We start from the raw sequence: 17,217 nt of genomic DNA, 5'->3' as shown, positions 1-17,217 counted from the left end.
TGAAAATGCCCACCGTAGCTATACCGAGACAATGGCAGCAAAAATTTCACTTTAAAAATGAAAATTAAAACAATCTGAGAAAACGGTGCATACCATGTAACACAACTTAATTTCATCTCAAATGGACCGGATGCATTAACTTGCTGGTACTAACTCAGAGCAATGATTATAAACAAAGGCATGATCGCAACAATTACAACAAGGCAGAAATGAACATTTTGTAAAATGTTGTACTGCTACAAAAAAAAAATCCTCTCGATCCAAACAAAATTATTCAGAAGAATCCCGAGCTGGTAAAAGCTGTAAAAAAATGGTGCAATCGCGCACATCTCAGATAGAAAACTAGGACCGTAAGAAGTTGGTATCAGTTTAAACTTCGAGGGGAATAGGGGTTTTGGTACATGTCATTTTTAAGGTGAGTAACATGACTTCACGAAAGGGCTTTCTGCACCTCAACAGTAACTTCCTTCGGTGGTTTCTCTGCATGAAGATTTGCGACTAAGCCATTCTTGGAGTAGTATTCAATCACCTGCGAGAGCCAAACAGTTTTCAAAGTAAATGATATTGGCTGAAGAGAAACTGCTTTTTACTTGATGCCAACAAATAGTACTAGTCATTCACAATAATAGTACAAAAACTCGGTAAATCAAACTTAAAAGGTTAAGTTGAAGCCATCAGAAGATATATTGTGCAACAAAAGATATGTTAACCAAAATAAATGAAAGCACACAAGAAAATGGCAGTGCTCCACCAAATCCTAACATCTCTATAGCTATAAGAACTTGCGAAAATGGTGAATGGAACCTGGGTGCGCGCGCACCCATTTACGAAAAGTTCAAAAAAATGCTATTTAAAAGTTTCCAAAAAATGTGAAGTAAATTTTTGCATGTAGATATTATGTTAATACTTACTCATGTGTGTTTTCACGGAAAAATATCATTGTGTGTGACCTACACAAAAATGACAAAATGCAAATTCCTATTCCTGTGAATAGTACAAATTCCTGTTCACTATTCTCATTTGGACATTTTGTCATTTTTATACAGGCCACACACAATGGTATTTTTTCGTGAAAACTCACACGAGTAAGTATCAACATAATATGTACATGCAAAATTTTACTTCACATTTTTGGAAACTTTTAAATAGCATTTTTTTGAACTTTTCAGTAAATAGGTGCGCGCGTACTCGAGTTCCATTCCTCGGGTCGTAAGAACTTGCCCATTACATATTTGACCATATAAATATATAAACAGAGATAATGCATCAATTTAGGAATGTAGTAAAACCAGATTTAGTAGTACAATAGACACTAATGCAACTAAAGAAATAGATACTAACAGGACAGTACCTTCTATACTGAAAAAATATCTGAAGAATACATAATTGGTTAACAAAACATACCGGCTCAGTCTGAATGTGGAAGGCTTCAAGCCTCGACTTCAAGACCTCAGCTGTGTCATCTTTCCTTTGAATTAAGGCCTCTCCGGAAACCTTGGCAAGAAAGAGAACAATCAGGGTCAATGGTTCATTGAAAAACGCGATTCAAGAATATAAAGTGCATACGGAACTTGCAGATCTAAACATTTCTTATGGATGAAACATATGAAAGAGATTCTGCTTAGCACACAATCAAAGATCCTGCTACTAATGTATATTCCCTACTTGCTGCAAAAATATGCCAACATTTCAACTTATGGCATTTTTAGAGAGCCTATTGCCATTAAGGAGAGAATACACTGTGTTGTACAGGACATCCATAAAGTCAGAAGAAAACAGGGCATATTCAGTTGCTTAGGCGGACCACAAGAAGATTGAACATAGATTTTATCACGGGAAACTATAGAGCTGGTCATCCACAGCATAATCCTTTCACCAAGATTGAATTTCCACCAGCAAATCAAAGAGAAGACATTGAACTGCTCAGCACATACACTGGTCGAACAAACGATAATGTTCTACAACACTTGCAAACATGAAATGTGAAGGCATGGCCAAGTATTTCTGTATTTGACTTACATCATCAACTCCGGTAGTCTTAGGAGGAGCAAACTTTGTATGGTAAGATCTACCACTCGATGGGTGAATCCAACGACCAGTAATTCGTTCTTCCAAAATTGCATCATCAATTGCAAAGTTCAGAACCTTGTCAACCTTAGCACCTTGCCTTGCCAACATTTCATCGAGCTGCAACCATTGTTCGACCAAACCATGAGGGAACACAAAAAAAAACTACGCTCCCAATACATAATTACTGCTATTCATCAGTAGTAGATAGTCCATATCATAAAAGGAAAGCATTTTCAAGCTGATGCATATTGATAAAGGACCTAACCTTTTGTGCTTGAACAACAGTTCTAGGGAAGCCATCAAGGATAAAACCCTTACGGCATGAAGGCCTTTTCATGGCTTCATCAATGATCCCAACAACCAAGTCATCGGAAACAAGCTCCCCTAAATAAATGAAGACAATGGAATCAACCAAATGAAGTTTCTGCTGTGTTCTTAAATTGTTCTTTTGCTTTCTTCTTGATGCACTACCTTGTTCATAGCTTCTTTAGCCTTGATCCCCAGATGAGTCTTAGCAGCGACAGCAGCCCTCAGCATATCACCAGTGGCTAAATGGCACAAGCAATATTCATCCTTGATAAGAGGGGACTGTGTTCCCTTTCCAGAGCCAGAGCGGACCTACGGAATTCATAAACTTGTATGTCAAATTGCCCATGCATAGAGCAATCTAGAATATAGGAAGTGGCACTTCGTGTTCAGAATTTTAGATGGACCAGCTAATTAAGAAGGTCTAATATTCTTGTTCCGCATGTGGTCATTGTTATATGCAAAAGGACTGTAAATATATTGGCCCCTCATTTATCCGTAAACAATCAAACCCTCGTCCATAGATTGCTGGTGGAAAAACTAAAATGATAATAAAGGAGTTAAGTTGATATTTACAATAGCACTCCGTTTGACTAATAATAGAGACATTGGATCCAGCTAAAAGTGTAGCAAACCAAGAAAAGGACTTCATTAAACTTAGACTTTCTTAATTTACATCTTTACTCATACACACAAAATTGCACTTTTTTTTACCAACCACAAAAGCCTTCTGCGTGGTACCAACTACCAAATGAGTATGCACTTTTGATTTCTATGTTTTTTATTTTAACAAACTTTCATGGATGACACATTCAACAGATCTTTCAATCACTAGGACAACAAATCGCCCCTTTTGATAAAAACTGAATTTGATGAATGTTTCCTTCATGTGAAGAATTCTACGCCTTGATGGCTGAGTACAGTAGACATCCAGACAGGACAAAAGACATCAAATTTCCCCTTGAGTGCTTCACAGACACAGCGAAACCATGCAGTTACAGAGCAGAACAGAGCAGAAAGACCATATTTTTTTCCTTGTTCCGTTGACCTACAATTTCCTTCCATCTACTAAAAAAATAACCAACCGATACACGCAATCAACATACATAACGGCAATTCGACCAGATCTTAACACGGCATACAAGAATTTCTTGGCGAAAGAGGCGAGATTTGTTCCCGGAGAGAATAACTGTATGCGGATCTAGAGCAAGGGCAACGACATGGGTCTGGATCCAGCAATAGCGCTAGGGATAATAAGTGGGTAAGGTGGAACGATGGTTTTACCGACGAGGATGATGCGCTTGTCGGGCTTGGAACTGCACTTGGCGCGGCGGAGCACCTCGGTGATGAGCTCCACCGACGGCACGTCCTCCAGGTTCGCGGCCATCCCCTACTCCGCCGCAACGGGTCGCGTGCCTGCTGTTTCGTTTCGTGTGCCGCGGAAGTCAGTCTGTGTATGCCTCCCTCGGTCCGGCCAGGCTGGGAGGTTTTGTTGACGGGCTAGCCTACTTCTCCATCTCTTCTAGTCTCCATCTAATTCCTGCACCACTCGCACTCACTCGCACGGTAGAAAAAAGCCCCTGCACGTGGGTCATGTATAAAAATCACGTTGTTTCATGTTTGTATAGAGTTTTTTCGGCTCAGTGGAGATTTGGGCTCTGCCGTTTGGTGGGTCGGTTTTTAGGTCTTTTAGTAGCCCAGAACGGCGCCACTACTATTTGGTTGCAACCCATAATTCGCTTCTGCTTACTTCTTCCCTTCAGTGGTGAGGTTACCAGCGAACAACAGCACAAGCAAGAACACAATCATAGACGATAGAGAACTTAGCAGTGATCATAGATGACACAAGTTCACGACACACCATTTTTCAGATACGACCATAGTTCTGGACACGGCAGATAGGATCATAGTTCAACACACTAGGCACGAACAGCAACTAGACACGACATGGTACCAGGTTAGCTTCAGACATGATACTCAGAGACGACACACCTGATGTTATCGCTATGGTACGGGCACCTACTCACCACCTCAGTGCAGGTGTGGTCGAAGATGGCCACACTATACTCGAAGGAGGACACCTTCTTAAAGATGAGGAACTGGCCTACCTTGAGCTGATGGGCGATGGTGAATGTCGTCCATCCCTGGTCGGGAATGTGTCATTGCCTTGTCTTCTCGTAGTCATCCTCAGTTGCATCGAGTGTTGGTGGTGACGATGATGTTGGAAGGAATTTCTCCGAACCACTTGACGAAAGCTTTAGGGATCATGAGCCAGCCGAAGGTGGGCTCGAAAATGATGTAGAGGAAGTGGTCTGGCCCTGCGTTCTCGTGGAAGTGGCCAACCTTAGCTGGCCTTCCACGACGCTTCTTCGTCGGTCCCTCGCCGGAAACCTCAGCAGATGACCCAAGCATGATCTTCTCAGTCTGCCAGAAGAACACATGCCATTAGAGCATCTCTAACAGAGTCCGTATATCATGCCGGAACCGTATTTTCCGGCCGATTTACAGGTTCGGGTTGAAAGTGGCGCAGAACAGAGACTGAACTCGCTATCCAGCCTGAAAACTTTTTCAGGGGCCCGAAAAATTTCACACTCGACCTCTATTAATACAGACCGAAGGACGGTTTACAGACCCAAAACTGAACGGATTTCTCACCGCTACTTCAGCGCCGCCGTCCGTACAACCGCCTCCAGCCGCCGATTTCTAACTACTTTGCTAAAATTTTGTACCGCCTGCCAAGCTCGTAGCTGCAGACGGGGGACGCGATGGGCGGACACGGCAGGGTCATGGCGTGAGGCGGTGGCTGGCAGGCGCGCAGCGGCGCGACGGCAAGCAAGCGCGCAGCAGCGCGGCCAAGCAGCAGCTTGCAATTGCGTGCGCGCGGCCAAACATTAAGCAATGTGCGGCAGCACTAGCTAGCATCAATCAATCTCTTATCTAGAGATGCAGCAATCACAGAAGCTATCACGGCCACGGCCGGCGGCCGGACACGGTCGGTCGCGCCGCCCCATCGGCTCCTCCGGCGGTCAGTTCTTCGATTCCTTGTACAGGACCGTCCACGCCTGACCCTCAAGCTCGCGGCTGTAGCCAGGGGCGTGGCCGCGGTCCGCACAGGGAGATCGACGCGAATAGTTCTTGTTAAGAAGATGATGATTTTGGAGGTGGCATTTTGGCATACGCGTGCATATGCAACCATTATAGAAAATAATAACAATTTTAGAAATATAAAAAAAATCTAACATAAATTTTTTCTTATACATTGTGACATCCTATGTTCGTTCACAAGTTTTCGTGGAAAAATAACATTTTGTGTGGTGTGTACAAAAAAGACAAAAAAAAATGTCATGTACGTAGTCGTGTTACAGCATTAAAATTTGTCTTTTTTACAGGAGCCATAGAAAAATGTTTTTTCTTTTGAAAATTTGTGTACCAACATAAAATGTCTAGATGTACATGTAAAAATTTAGTTTAGAACTTTTTAATACTTTGAAATGTGGATTCACATAATGGGAGCATATGCTCCTATGAGCCAAAATGCATTTCCCATGATTTTTTGAATATTCTCTTTTTCAGTTTTAGTTTACGAGAGTGCATTCTGCGCCGGCCGTTTTGCGACCCGTAAACACGTTTTCGGAAGACTGAACTCGAGTTTTTCGGTTTGCACTTTTACAGGCTCTGCTAGAGATGCTCTTAGAGGTGTGCCTGCTCACAGGTAGTTTAGATGAAAATGGACATTGATAACATTAGTAAAGCCTCATACATTTGCTCACACAGCAGGCATAGGGAGTAGCCACAAACTAAGTGTAGTGTGCAATGACTATGGCACACATGACTAAGTTTGAGTCCACCTGATGAGGACATCCCATCTATTGATACACCCGATGTACCTACAGCCACACAAATACAAGGACCAATCACTCGAGCTCGTGACAAACAACTTAACTATCAGGTACTTTTGTTTCTTCAAACTATTCCTCACATACATGAGAATATGATGCTTCCTAAATCAGATGTGTTTGTTACTCTTAGGAATGATGGACCTAGCATGGATGAGAGGGACAAGCATTGGAGCATGATCACACATGGAGGAGATGGCAGCAAACATGTGAGGATTGAAGAGGACGATGCGAGTGGAGATTTCAGAACTTTGAAGCCACCATAATTGGAGATGAAGACATGTACGAAATATAGAGTTTCCCACTTCATAATTTCGTCCATATGAGTATATGGTGCTGCGACACCATTAGTTTTGGGTCAGGCCCATGTAATTTTCGCAGGAATTAAGCCAGCCACTTTTTAGAGTCCGTATTGAAGGGGAAAGGCCTTCTAGGGTTTGGTTCGGCCACCATATGCATGGCTGGCCGAAACCCCACATTTTCCTCCTTTAAATACCCCCATAGTCGTCACGTTTAGACTTGGATTTTGATTAGATTAAAAGTTAGCCATTGCTGCAACTCTCGTGTACTTCTTTTGAGGCCAACGCCCAGAACAAGACCGACTATTTGGAATCCCACCTTATTCAATAAAGCTTTAATGTATATCCGCAATATTCTGATTGCATCATTAGTTCTTACTTGTTCTCAATTTCAAGTAGGAATTAAGACCCTCGCCGGTCAGGCTGGTCGTGCATCCGCAAGATCAATAACTCCCGGAGATCGTCCTAGCGATTGCATTGGCGCACGAGCTTTGCATGTGTAGTCGGATCATCAAGCACAAACTCCACCAACAAATCGACGTTATCATCATCTCATCGAAAGATCGGACACCTTTGCCCTATCAAGTGGTATCAGATTTCAGGTTGCTCGATGAGATTTTACAGTTTTCCTAGTGTAGATTGCATCTGCCATCATACCATAAACCACGAAAAGGCCAAAAATATTGTTAGGGTTTTAGATGATCGTCCCATACTGATGCAGCCCCGATCAAGGACGGAACTACATCATGGCCACCTTATCCCCCAAGTGGAACAAGGATTCGAGCTCAAGTGCAAACTACCCATGACAAGGTGAACTCCCTCCTATCTACGCTTGACCTAGACCCATCCCCGAATGGAATGCTACCTCATGTCAACGCCTACGCGTCATTAGGTACATGGTTCATCAAGGATATGAGGAGGCGGAAGCCCCATTGCTCATGGGAGAAGAGGAGAAGATCAAGGGAGAAGAAGAGAATGGAGAGAAGAAGGGGAACAGGCCTGGCCGGTCATACCGGCCACACGGGACGGTCATACCGGCCCCTACCAAGACCCGACCCGAGGCTCCAATGCCTCACAACACGAAGAAACGGAACCAGGAGGTCTGGCCGGTATGACCGGCCCTGGCAGCCGGTATGACCGGCCCCACCCGGTATGACCGGGCTCCCCAGCCGGTCTGACCGGCCGACCCTCTTCCAGCAGCTACGGGCAAAACCAGGAGGTCTGGCCGGTCATACCGGGTCCCCTGGCCGGTATGACCGGGTGGCATCGGGCTGAAGCGTTTTGATTCAATCCCAACCGTCCATCTTTACATCTAGACTTAAGTTATCTTGTATGTAATGTCCCTTATGCCCTTGGACGAAATCTGTCCTATATGTATCTCTTTCCCCTCCCCAAATTAGGGTTAGACAAGATTTGGATTAGACTCATGAGCTTTGTCTCCCTAGAACTATGTTCTTTGTATCAAGGCACTCTTGAGGGATCTCTACTCTTCATGGATGATTCAAGGCTTCTACCTCTTTCATCCAAGTTCTAGTTAGATCTCCATCACCAATCTCTCACTTCTTAGATTCTACCCAAGGGTCTCTCTAAGAGTGGTTCTATTGGCTTGGTCTAACCTACCAAGGGAGTAAATTTGGTTTGTGTTGGGTTATGTGTGTTTTGATTTGTGTTTTGTGTGTGTTCTTCCCCTTTCCCACCTTTCCCCATCCACACACTTGGTCAAATTTGTGAGATCTGGGCAAACCCTAGCCCTTAGGCCTCATCAAATGGTATCAAGAGCTCTTGGTTAACACCAATTTGACCCCCACCATCCCCAATTTCACCCCCTTCAAGAATTCGAAAATCCCCAAAAAATAGCCCTAATTTTCCTTTTTGTGGATCTGCAATTTGGTTGAGTTTTGAGTGGTCTTGGTCCATTGATTTCGTGTCCCTAGTGTTGATCTACTATTTCCCCCACTTTCTAGCCCCAAATTTTTCGTTTCCATCGATTTTGGGTCAAATCCCCTCAAGAACAGCTCCAATTCGAGCCCGACCGGTCATACCGGCCCCAGGACCCGGTCTAACCGGCCCACCCAGTCATACCGGCCCTAGGATCCGGTACAACTGGCCAGCACAGGGAAAGGTCCTCCAAAAGCTGTTTTGGCCCAAAAAAATTCGCCCTAACTTGTGTTTCTTGTTCCGGTTTGAGTGCCTTTGTTGTGACATTAACCCGCAGCCACGAAGCCCGCGAAGACAACCTCGGCACCACTGAACGAGCTAACGTACACTTGCCTCCACCACCATATTGCAAGTTGTGTGTTCATCACCGCCTTAACACCGTTGAGGTATAACTTGCACCACCATTGTAACCCTCTTCCTTTTGCGATCTATCCTATCGAGCATTGGTTGTCAAGTGTTGCGAGACATTGCATGTGGCCCCGTTGTGAGGTGTGTGTGTAGTGTGGAGTAAAGCTTATAAGCAAAACTCGTGTGGCAAAATAGCAAAAGCGAGGCTAACGCTAACATAGTGCGAGAAAAAGCACGGAAAAACACAAAAAGAGTTCAAGTGCCACCATAGATACAAAAGAGTGGCAAGTGCCACCAAATACAAAAGAGGACAAACTTTTAAGCAAAAGAGAGAAAAGAGAAGAGAGGTCGCGTGCAAATCTTGGTGTCTCTCCGTTTGCAACCAAAACTTTGCCTCTCCTTGTGTTAGTGTGACACCGAGCACCCTTGCTAATGGGTTCTTGTATTTATTCCTCTCGTTCCTTGGTCGCACTAACCCCATTCATCACGTGTGTGAGTTCCATATCATTCCGTGTTAGTAGTGATCATCGCTTTGACATTTGATTTTTGGATTTCACCCACTCTTTACAATAACACTTGATTTCGGATTTCATCATTTGGTTTTCCACCACCCTCACCTACCACCATATTTGCTAGCTTTTGCGTGTGTTTTTTTGGTGTGTGTAACCCCAACACAAATTGAATTATCTCTTGGTTTAGTTAGTTGCCCAGGTGAGACTTGACGGTAGTTTCTTCCACTAACATCCACCATATAGCTTTGTTGTGCTAACATGGATAGTGAAGAAGAGGATATGGAGGACTACATGGACTACTACGAGGAGGATACCTCCGCAAGCACCGCGGATGTGGAAGAGCATGTGGAGCTCGACACCAACTATGGCTCCGCAAGCACCGCGGATGTGGAAGAGCATGTGGAGCTCGACACCAACTATGGCTCCGCAAGCATCGCGGACATGACCGACATCGAGGAGCTCTACATCGACAATGGCTCGACAAGCATGGACGACATGGTGGAGCAACACCACGAGTACGACATTGACACCATGGTGGAGCCTCACCTCGACTCCACGATGAACACTATCGGTGCTACCAAGTACCCCCCGCTTGGCCAATGGAGCTACATATGAAGATAGAGGATCCTCAAGATGGCGCCACCACGAGAGTGCTTATACACATGATCATCTACATCGAGCTCGTCATCGGGATCATCAAGAGCGTCCCCAACACGATCGTCATCGACACTCCTCTCCCAGCTCAACAAGGCACCGACAACAACATACCAAGGCCTGTGAGCCATCTCCTAGGCATGCCGAGGACCGTCATCGACACACACCATCTCATGATAGTCGTCGACCACTACCACCTCATGGTCTCCATCGACATACGTCCCCACATGATCTTCGCCGCCACAAGCCACCTCAACATCGCCATCGACCAACACCATCCAAGGATCTTCGACGACACCCATCAAGACATGTGATGAGGCACGAAGACGGGAGCCTTGACATGAAGGCGACAAACACCATCCTAGGGTGCATACCACTCCAAGGGTAGAGAGGGCACTTCAAGAGGACCTTCCTAGTAAGGCAACTTCTACCTCTTGTGCCACCACCACAATGGCCCCTACCTCGTCATATGCCTATGGACTCCAATGCTACAAGTGCAAGCAACAAGGCCACCTTCCACGGGAATGTCCCAATCTCCTATGTGAGGTGTGCAAGGCCAAGGGTCACATGGCGTGGCAATGCACAACGCCAAGCGCTGAGATGCTCCACTTCGACGAGCCACAAACCCAAGCCACCAATGATGAGGACATCCCTACCTCACTACTACCTCCGTCATTACAAGTTGAAGATGATCCTCGTCTGTGAAGCTCAAGTCCAATGAAGTTAGGATTGGACCAATGACACGAGCCCGTGCGAAGCTACTTAAACAACGAGGTGAACTTGTTCCTAAGTGATACTTTGATCGATGAGAACTTTATACTTGCCTAAGTCGTATTATTTATGTATGATCGGGTATGAAGAAGGAGCAAGCATCGCACGAGGAGGAGAGGAGCAGCTTGACAAGAAGATGGACGTGAAGCTGGACATGGAGCTGGACATGAAGACATCCCATGGACGCGCGAGGGAGGAGCGGGAGGCATGCGCGAGAGGAGATGTTCAGGCCGGCGCCCAGCCCGATCAACCGGCCGTGCCGCCGGGCCACCCGGCCCCAGGCCCGGTCCGACCGGCTCCCACGCCGGACTAGCCCGGTCCAAACTGGGTCCCACGCTTGTGCCAGCCGGGCCTGGATGCCCGCCCGGTCGCCATCCGGTCTCTGGCCCGGTCCAGACTGGACCGGCCGGTCCCAGGCCCGGTTGACCGGCCCCCAGGCCGGCCGAGTCCGAGTCTTTCTCGACCAGATCTATTCTGGGTCGGTTATTTTTGTATCTTTTCGACCTGAGGTCGTCCTGAACCCCTATATAAGTGCCCAAGACGTCCCCAAAGTAGCCTTAGACCACGTTTAAGATAAACCTAGTTCATAGTTGTTTGCTAAGCAAAACTATTGTTCCCCAACTCTCCAATTCGTTGCGATCTGGAGTTTTATGCTACTGAAAGTTTGTGTGATCTGCTGTTCCATTGGGAATTAGAAGATTGCAATCTACCGCTTCGTGGTCGTCGGCTACGTGCGCAAGTGTGTGGAGTTGCGAATATCTTGCAGGGTTGAGAGTTGTTGCATTGGCATCAGGAATCAATCGAGAGACTTCGTCGCGTCATACAAGTTATCCTCCTCATCATCATCGATTTCATCCGCTGCTACCATCACGTGTTCATCACCACCCGTCGCTTACTGAGAAGATCGGGCAACCCCTTATCATCTTGGTATCAGATTTCAGTGTTTCCTCGGTAAGCCACCCACAATCCACCCCATAGTTGAGTTGTGAGTGTTTCCTATCCAGAAAAAGCCAAAAAAAAAAGTTAGGGTTAGGGTTTGCCATAGCCTTAGATTGCACTAATTTCGAGTTTTAGTTGCTTTTCGTAGTTGTTTTTGCGTATCTTTTTCTTCCATCTAGTATTGTTAGGGTTTGTGTTTCCGCTATCATCTAGTTTCAGTTTTTGTTACTCGATTCCACATAGCGTACAGTGTGCTTGTTCCCAACCATAGACACAGCTTTTCGATATACGTGACTAGGAACTTCCCCATAAGAGACTAGTTTTACCGCTGGACAGGCTGCTCGTTAGGGTTTTTGATAGGGGGTGGCCCGATCTTCTCAGTAAGAAACAGTGGTGATGATGATCACGGGGTGATTGCAGCGGAGGTAACTTGATGAAGTGGATGATAACTTGTATGACGCAACGAGATCTCTCGATTGGTCCCTGTCGCCAATGCAACAGCTCTCAACCCTGCAAGATATTCGCAACTCCACACACTTGCGCACGTAGCCGCCGACCACAAAGCGGTAAGTTGCAACCGTCTAATTCCCAATGGAACATCAAATCACACAAGACTTTCATATCTACACAATATCAAGCAATATGGTGTAGGGAATTCAATAGTTTTGCAGAGCAAACAACTAAGAACTAGGGTTTATCTTAAACGTGGTCTAAAGCAGCTAGGGGGGCGTCCTGGGCACTTATATACGTGTCCGGGACGACTTCGGTCGAAAGATACAAGAATAACCGACCCAAAATAGATCCGGTCGAGACGGACTCGGACACGGCCGATCGCGGGAACCGGTCGACCGGGCCTGGGACCGGGCTGGCCGGTTCAAACCGGGCCAGGGAACGGGTTGCAACCGGGCGGGCGAAGTGTCGCGCAGTAACCCTCCCGGTTGGCATCAGCGTGGCGCCCGGTCGTCGCCGGGGTGGATCCGGCCTGCCGCCCGGTTGGACCGGACCAGGGACCGGGCGCGCCGGCGGGGCGGCCGGTCTGACCGGGTGCTGGGCCGGCCTGGACTTCGTCTTCTCCTCTCGTGCATGCCTCCCGCTCCTCCCTCGCGCGTCCATAAGATATCTTCATGTCCAGCTCCACGTACATCTTCACGTCCAGCTGCTCCTCTCCTCCTCGTGCGATGCTTGTCTCCTCTTCATACCTGATGATACATAAGTAATACTCCCTCCGTTCCTTTCTATAGTGCCTTGATGCGTGCAGTTAACACACGTCCGTTGGGAACCCCAAGAGGAAGGTGTGATGCGTACAGTAGCAAGTTTTCCCTCAGTAAGAAACCAAGGTTTATCGAACCAGTAGGAGCCAAGAAGCACGTTGAAGGTTGATGGCGGCGAAGTGTAGTGCGGCGCAACACCGAGGGATTCCGGCGCCAACGTGGAACCTGCACAACACAATCAAAGTACTTTGCCCCAACGTAACGGTGAGGTTGTCAATCTCACCGGCTTGCTGTAAACAAAGGATTAGATGTATAGTGTGGATGATGATGTTTGTTTGCGAAGAACGAGTAAAGAACAATTTGCGGTAGATTGTATTTCAGATGTAAAGAATTGGACCGGGGTCCACGGTTCACTAGTGGTGTCTCTCCCATAAGATAAACAGATGTTGGGTGAACAAATTACGGTTGGGCAATTGACAAATAAAGAAGGCATAACAATGCACATACATATATCATGATGAGTACTATGAGATTTAATCAGGGCATTACGACAAAGTACATAGACCGCTATCCAGCATGCATCTATGCCTAAAAAGTCCACCTTCAGGTTATCATCCGAACCCCCTCCAGTATTAAGTTGCAAACAACAAACAATTGCATTAAGTATGGTGCGTAATGTAATCAACACAAATATCCTTAGACAAAGCATCGATGTTTTATCCCTAGTGGCAATAGCACATCCACAACCTTAGAACTTTACGTCACTTCGTCCCAGATTTAATGGAGGCATGAACCCACTATCGAGCATAAATACTCCCTCTTGGAGTCACAAGTATCAACTTGGCCAGAGCCTCCACTAGCAACGGAGAGCATGCAAGAACATAAATAACATATATGATAGATTGATAATCAACTTGACATAGTATTCAATATTCATCGGATCCCAACAAACACAACATGTAGGATTACAAATAGATGATCTTGATCATGATAGGCAGCTCACAAGATCTAACATGATAGCACAATGAGGAGAAGACAACCATCTAGCTACTGCTATGGACCCATAGTCCGGGGGTGGACTACTCACACATCGATCCGGAGGCGATCATGGCGATGAAGAGACCTCCGGGAGATGATTCCCCTCTCCGGCAGGGTGCCGGAGGCGATCTCCTGAATCCCCCGAGATGGGATTGGCGGCGGCGGCGTCTCAGTAAGGTTTTCCGTATCATGGCCCTCGGTACTGGGGGTTTCGTGACGAAGGCTTTAAGTAGGCGGAAGGGCAGGTCAGGAGGCGTCACGAGGGGCCCACACGCTAGGGCCGCGCGGCCAGGAGCTGGGCCGCGCCGCCCTAGTGTGTCGCCACCTCGTGGCCCCACTTCGTTTCCTCTTCGGACTTCTGGAAGCTTCGTGAAAAAATAGGACCCTGGGCGTTGATTTCGTCCAATTCCGAGAATATTTCCTTTGTAGGATTTCTGAAACCAAAAACAGCGAGAAAACGACAACGAGGCTCTTCGGCATCTCGTCAATAGGTTAGTGCCGGAAAATGCATAATAATGACATATAATGTGTATAAAACATGTGAGTATCATCATAAAAGTAGCATGGAACATAAGAAATTATAGATACGTTTGAAGTGGTAAACGATAACAAAGATAATTTCTGAAGTGACATGTTATCATAATCTTGATCATACTATTGTAAAGCATATGAGGTGAATGCAGCGATTCGAAGCAATGATGAAGATAATGAGTAAACAAATGAATCATATAGCAAAGACTTTTCATGAATAATACTTTCAAGACAAGCATCAATAAGACTTGCATAAGAGTTACTCATAAAGCAATAAATTCTTAGTAGAAAGCTTTGAAACAACAAAAAGGAAGATATAAGTTTCAGCGATTGCTTTCAACTTCAACATATATATCTCATGGATAATTGTCAACACAAAGTAATATAACAAATGCAATAAGTAAACATGTAAGAATAAATGCACACGAGTTGATACAAGTGTTTGCTTCGAGATAGAAAGAAGTAGGTAAGCCGACTCAACAATAAAGTAGAGGATAGGCCCTTCGCGAGAGGAAGCATGGATTACTATATTTGTGCTAGAGCTTTTCATTTTGAAAACAAGAAACAATTTTGTCAACGGTAGTAATAAAGCATATGTGTTATGTATAAGATATCTTATAAGTTGCAAGCCTCATGCATAGTATACCAATAGTGCTCGCACCTTGTCCTAATTAGCTTGGATTAACATGGATTATCATTGCATAGCATATTTTTCAACCAAGTGTCACAAAGGGGTACCTCTATGCCGCCTGTACAAAGGTCTAAGGAGAAAGCTCGCATTGGATTTCTCGCTTTTGATTATTCTCAACTCAGACATCCATACCGGGACAACATAGACAACAGATAATGGACTCCTCTTTAATGCATAAGCATTCAACAACAGTTCATTTTCTCATAAGAGATTGAGGATTAGTTGTCCAAACTGAAACTTCCACCATGAATCATGGCTTTGGTTAGCGGCCCAATGTTCTTCTCTAACAGTATGCATACTCAAACCATTTGATCATGAAAATCGCCCTTACTTCAGACAAGACGAACATGCATAGCAACTCACATGATATTCAACAAAGGTAAAAGAGTTGATGGCGTCCCCAGAAACATGGTTACCGCTCAACAAGCAACTTATTAAGAAATAATACACATAAGTACATATTCTTCACCACAATAGTTTTTAAGGCTATTTTCCCATGAGCTATATATTGCAAAGACAAAGAATAGAATTTTAAAGTTAGCACTCAAGTAATGTACTTTGGAATGGCAGAGAAATACCATGTGGTAGGTAGGTATGGTGGACACAAATGGCATGGTTTTTGGCTCAAGGATTTGGATGCACGAGAAGAATTCCTCTCAATACAAGGCTAGGCTAGCAAGGTTGTTTGAAGCAAACTCAAGTGTAAAAGGTGCAGCAAAGCTCACATATGAACATATTGTAACTATCATAAGACTTTATATTGTCTCCTTGTTGTTCAAACACCTTAACCAGAAAATATCTAGACTCCAGAGATCAATCATGCAAACTAAATTTTAACAAGCTCTATGTAGTTCTTCATTAATGGGTACAAGGTACATGATGCAAGAGCTTAACCATGATCTATATGAGCACAACAATTTCCAAGTATCACATTATTCAAGAAATTATACCATTTACCACATGCGGCATTTTCCGTTTCCAACCATATAGCAATGAATGAAGTAGTCCAACTTTCGCAATGAACATTAAAGATAAAGCTAAGAACACATGTGTTCATACGAAACAGCGGAGCGTGTCTCTCTCCCAAACAAAGAATGCTAGGATCCGATTTTATTCAAACAAAAACAAAAATAAAAACAAACAGACGCTCCAAGTAAAGCACATAAGATGTGACGGAATAAAAATATAGTTTCACTAGAGGTGACACTGATAAGTTGTCGATGAAGAAGGGATGCCTTGGGCATCCCCAAGCTTAGACGCTTGGGTCTTCTTAAAATATGCGGGGATGAACCACGGGGGCATCCCCAAGCTTAGACTTTTCACTCTTCTTGATCATATTGTATCATCCTCCTCTCTTGACCCTTGAAAACTTCCTCCACACCAAACTCAAAACAAACTCATTAGAGGGTCGGTGCATAATTCATATATTCGAGAGGTGACATAATCATTCTTAACACTTCTGGACATTGCACAAAGCTACTGAAAGTTAATGGAACAAAGAAATCCATCAAACATAGCAAAACGAGGCAATGCGAAATAAAAGGCGAGAATCTGTCAAAACAGAACGATCAGTAAAGACGATTTTTAGAGGCACCGGACTTGCTCAGATGAAAATGCCCAAATTGAATGAAAGTTGCGTACATATCTGAGGATCACGCACGTAAATTGGCAGATTTTTATAAATTTTCTACAGCAGGGGCAGCTCAATTTCGTGACAGCAAGAAATCTGTTCCTGCGCAGTAATCCAAATCTAGTATTGACTTTACTATCAAAGACTTTACTTGGCACAACAATGCAATAAAATAAAGATAAGGAGAGGTTGCTACAGTAATAACAACTTCCAAGACTCAAATATAAAACAAAAGTGGAGAAGTAAAATAATGGGTTGTCTCCCATAAGCGCTTTTCTTTAACGCCTTTCAGCTAGGCGCAGAAAGTGTGAATCAAGTATTATCAAGAGATGAAGCATCAACATTACCTCGGGCTTTACGCCTACCCTTCTTATTATTTTTCT

The 17,217-nt window shown here is 44.8% G+C and overlaps 1 protein-coding gene across 1 annotated transcript; it reads right to left on the bottom strand.

The window, feature by feature from the left end:
* Window positions 1-301: 301 nt before the first annotated feature.
* LOC124681313 (adenylate kinase 3-like) lies at window positions 302-3,763 on the bottom strand. The gene is made up of 5 exons (XM_047216245.1): window positions 3,661-3,763; window positions 2,336-2,454; window positions 2,020-2,187; window positions 1,405-1,494; window positions 302-529 (listed from the first exon to the last, which is right to left on the bottom strand). The coding sequence occupies exons 1-5, from the start codon at window positions 3,761-3,763 to the stop codon at window positions 431-433; spliced, it is 579 nt and encodes a 192-aa protein (XP_047072201.1). The 3' UTR covers window positions 302-430.
* Window positions 3,764-17,217: the final 13,454 nt, after the last annotated feature.

This window comes from Lolium rigidum, unplaced genomic scaffold (genome assembly GCF_022539505.1).
Source record: "Lolium rigidum isolate FL_2022 unplaced genomic scaffold, APGP_CSIRO_Lrig_0.1 contig_39096_1, whole genome shotgun sequence".
NCBI classification, from domain to species: Eukaryota; Viridiplantae; Streptophyta; class Magnoliopsida; order Poales; family Poaceae; genus Lolium; species Lolium rigidum.
Note: the sequence above shows the minus strand (reverse complement) of the source record. Positions and strands in the feature narration are given on the sequence as shown.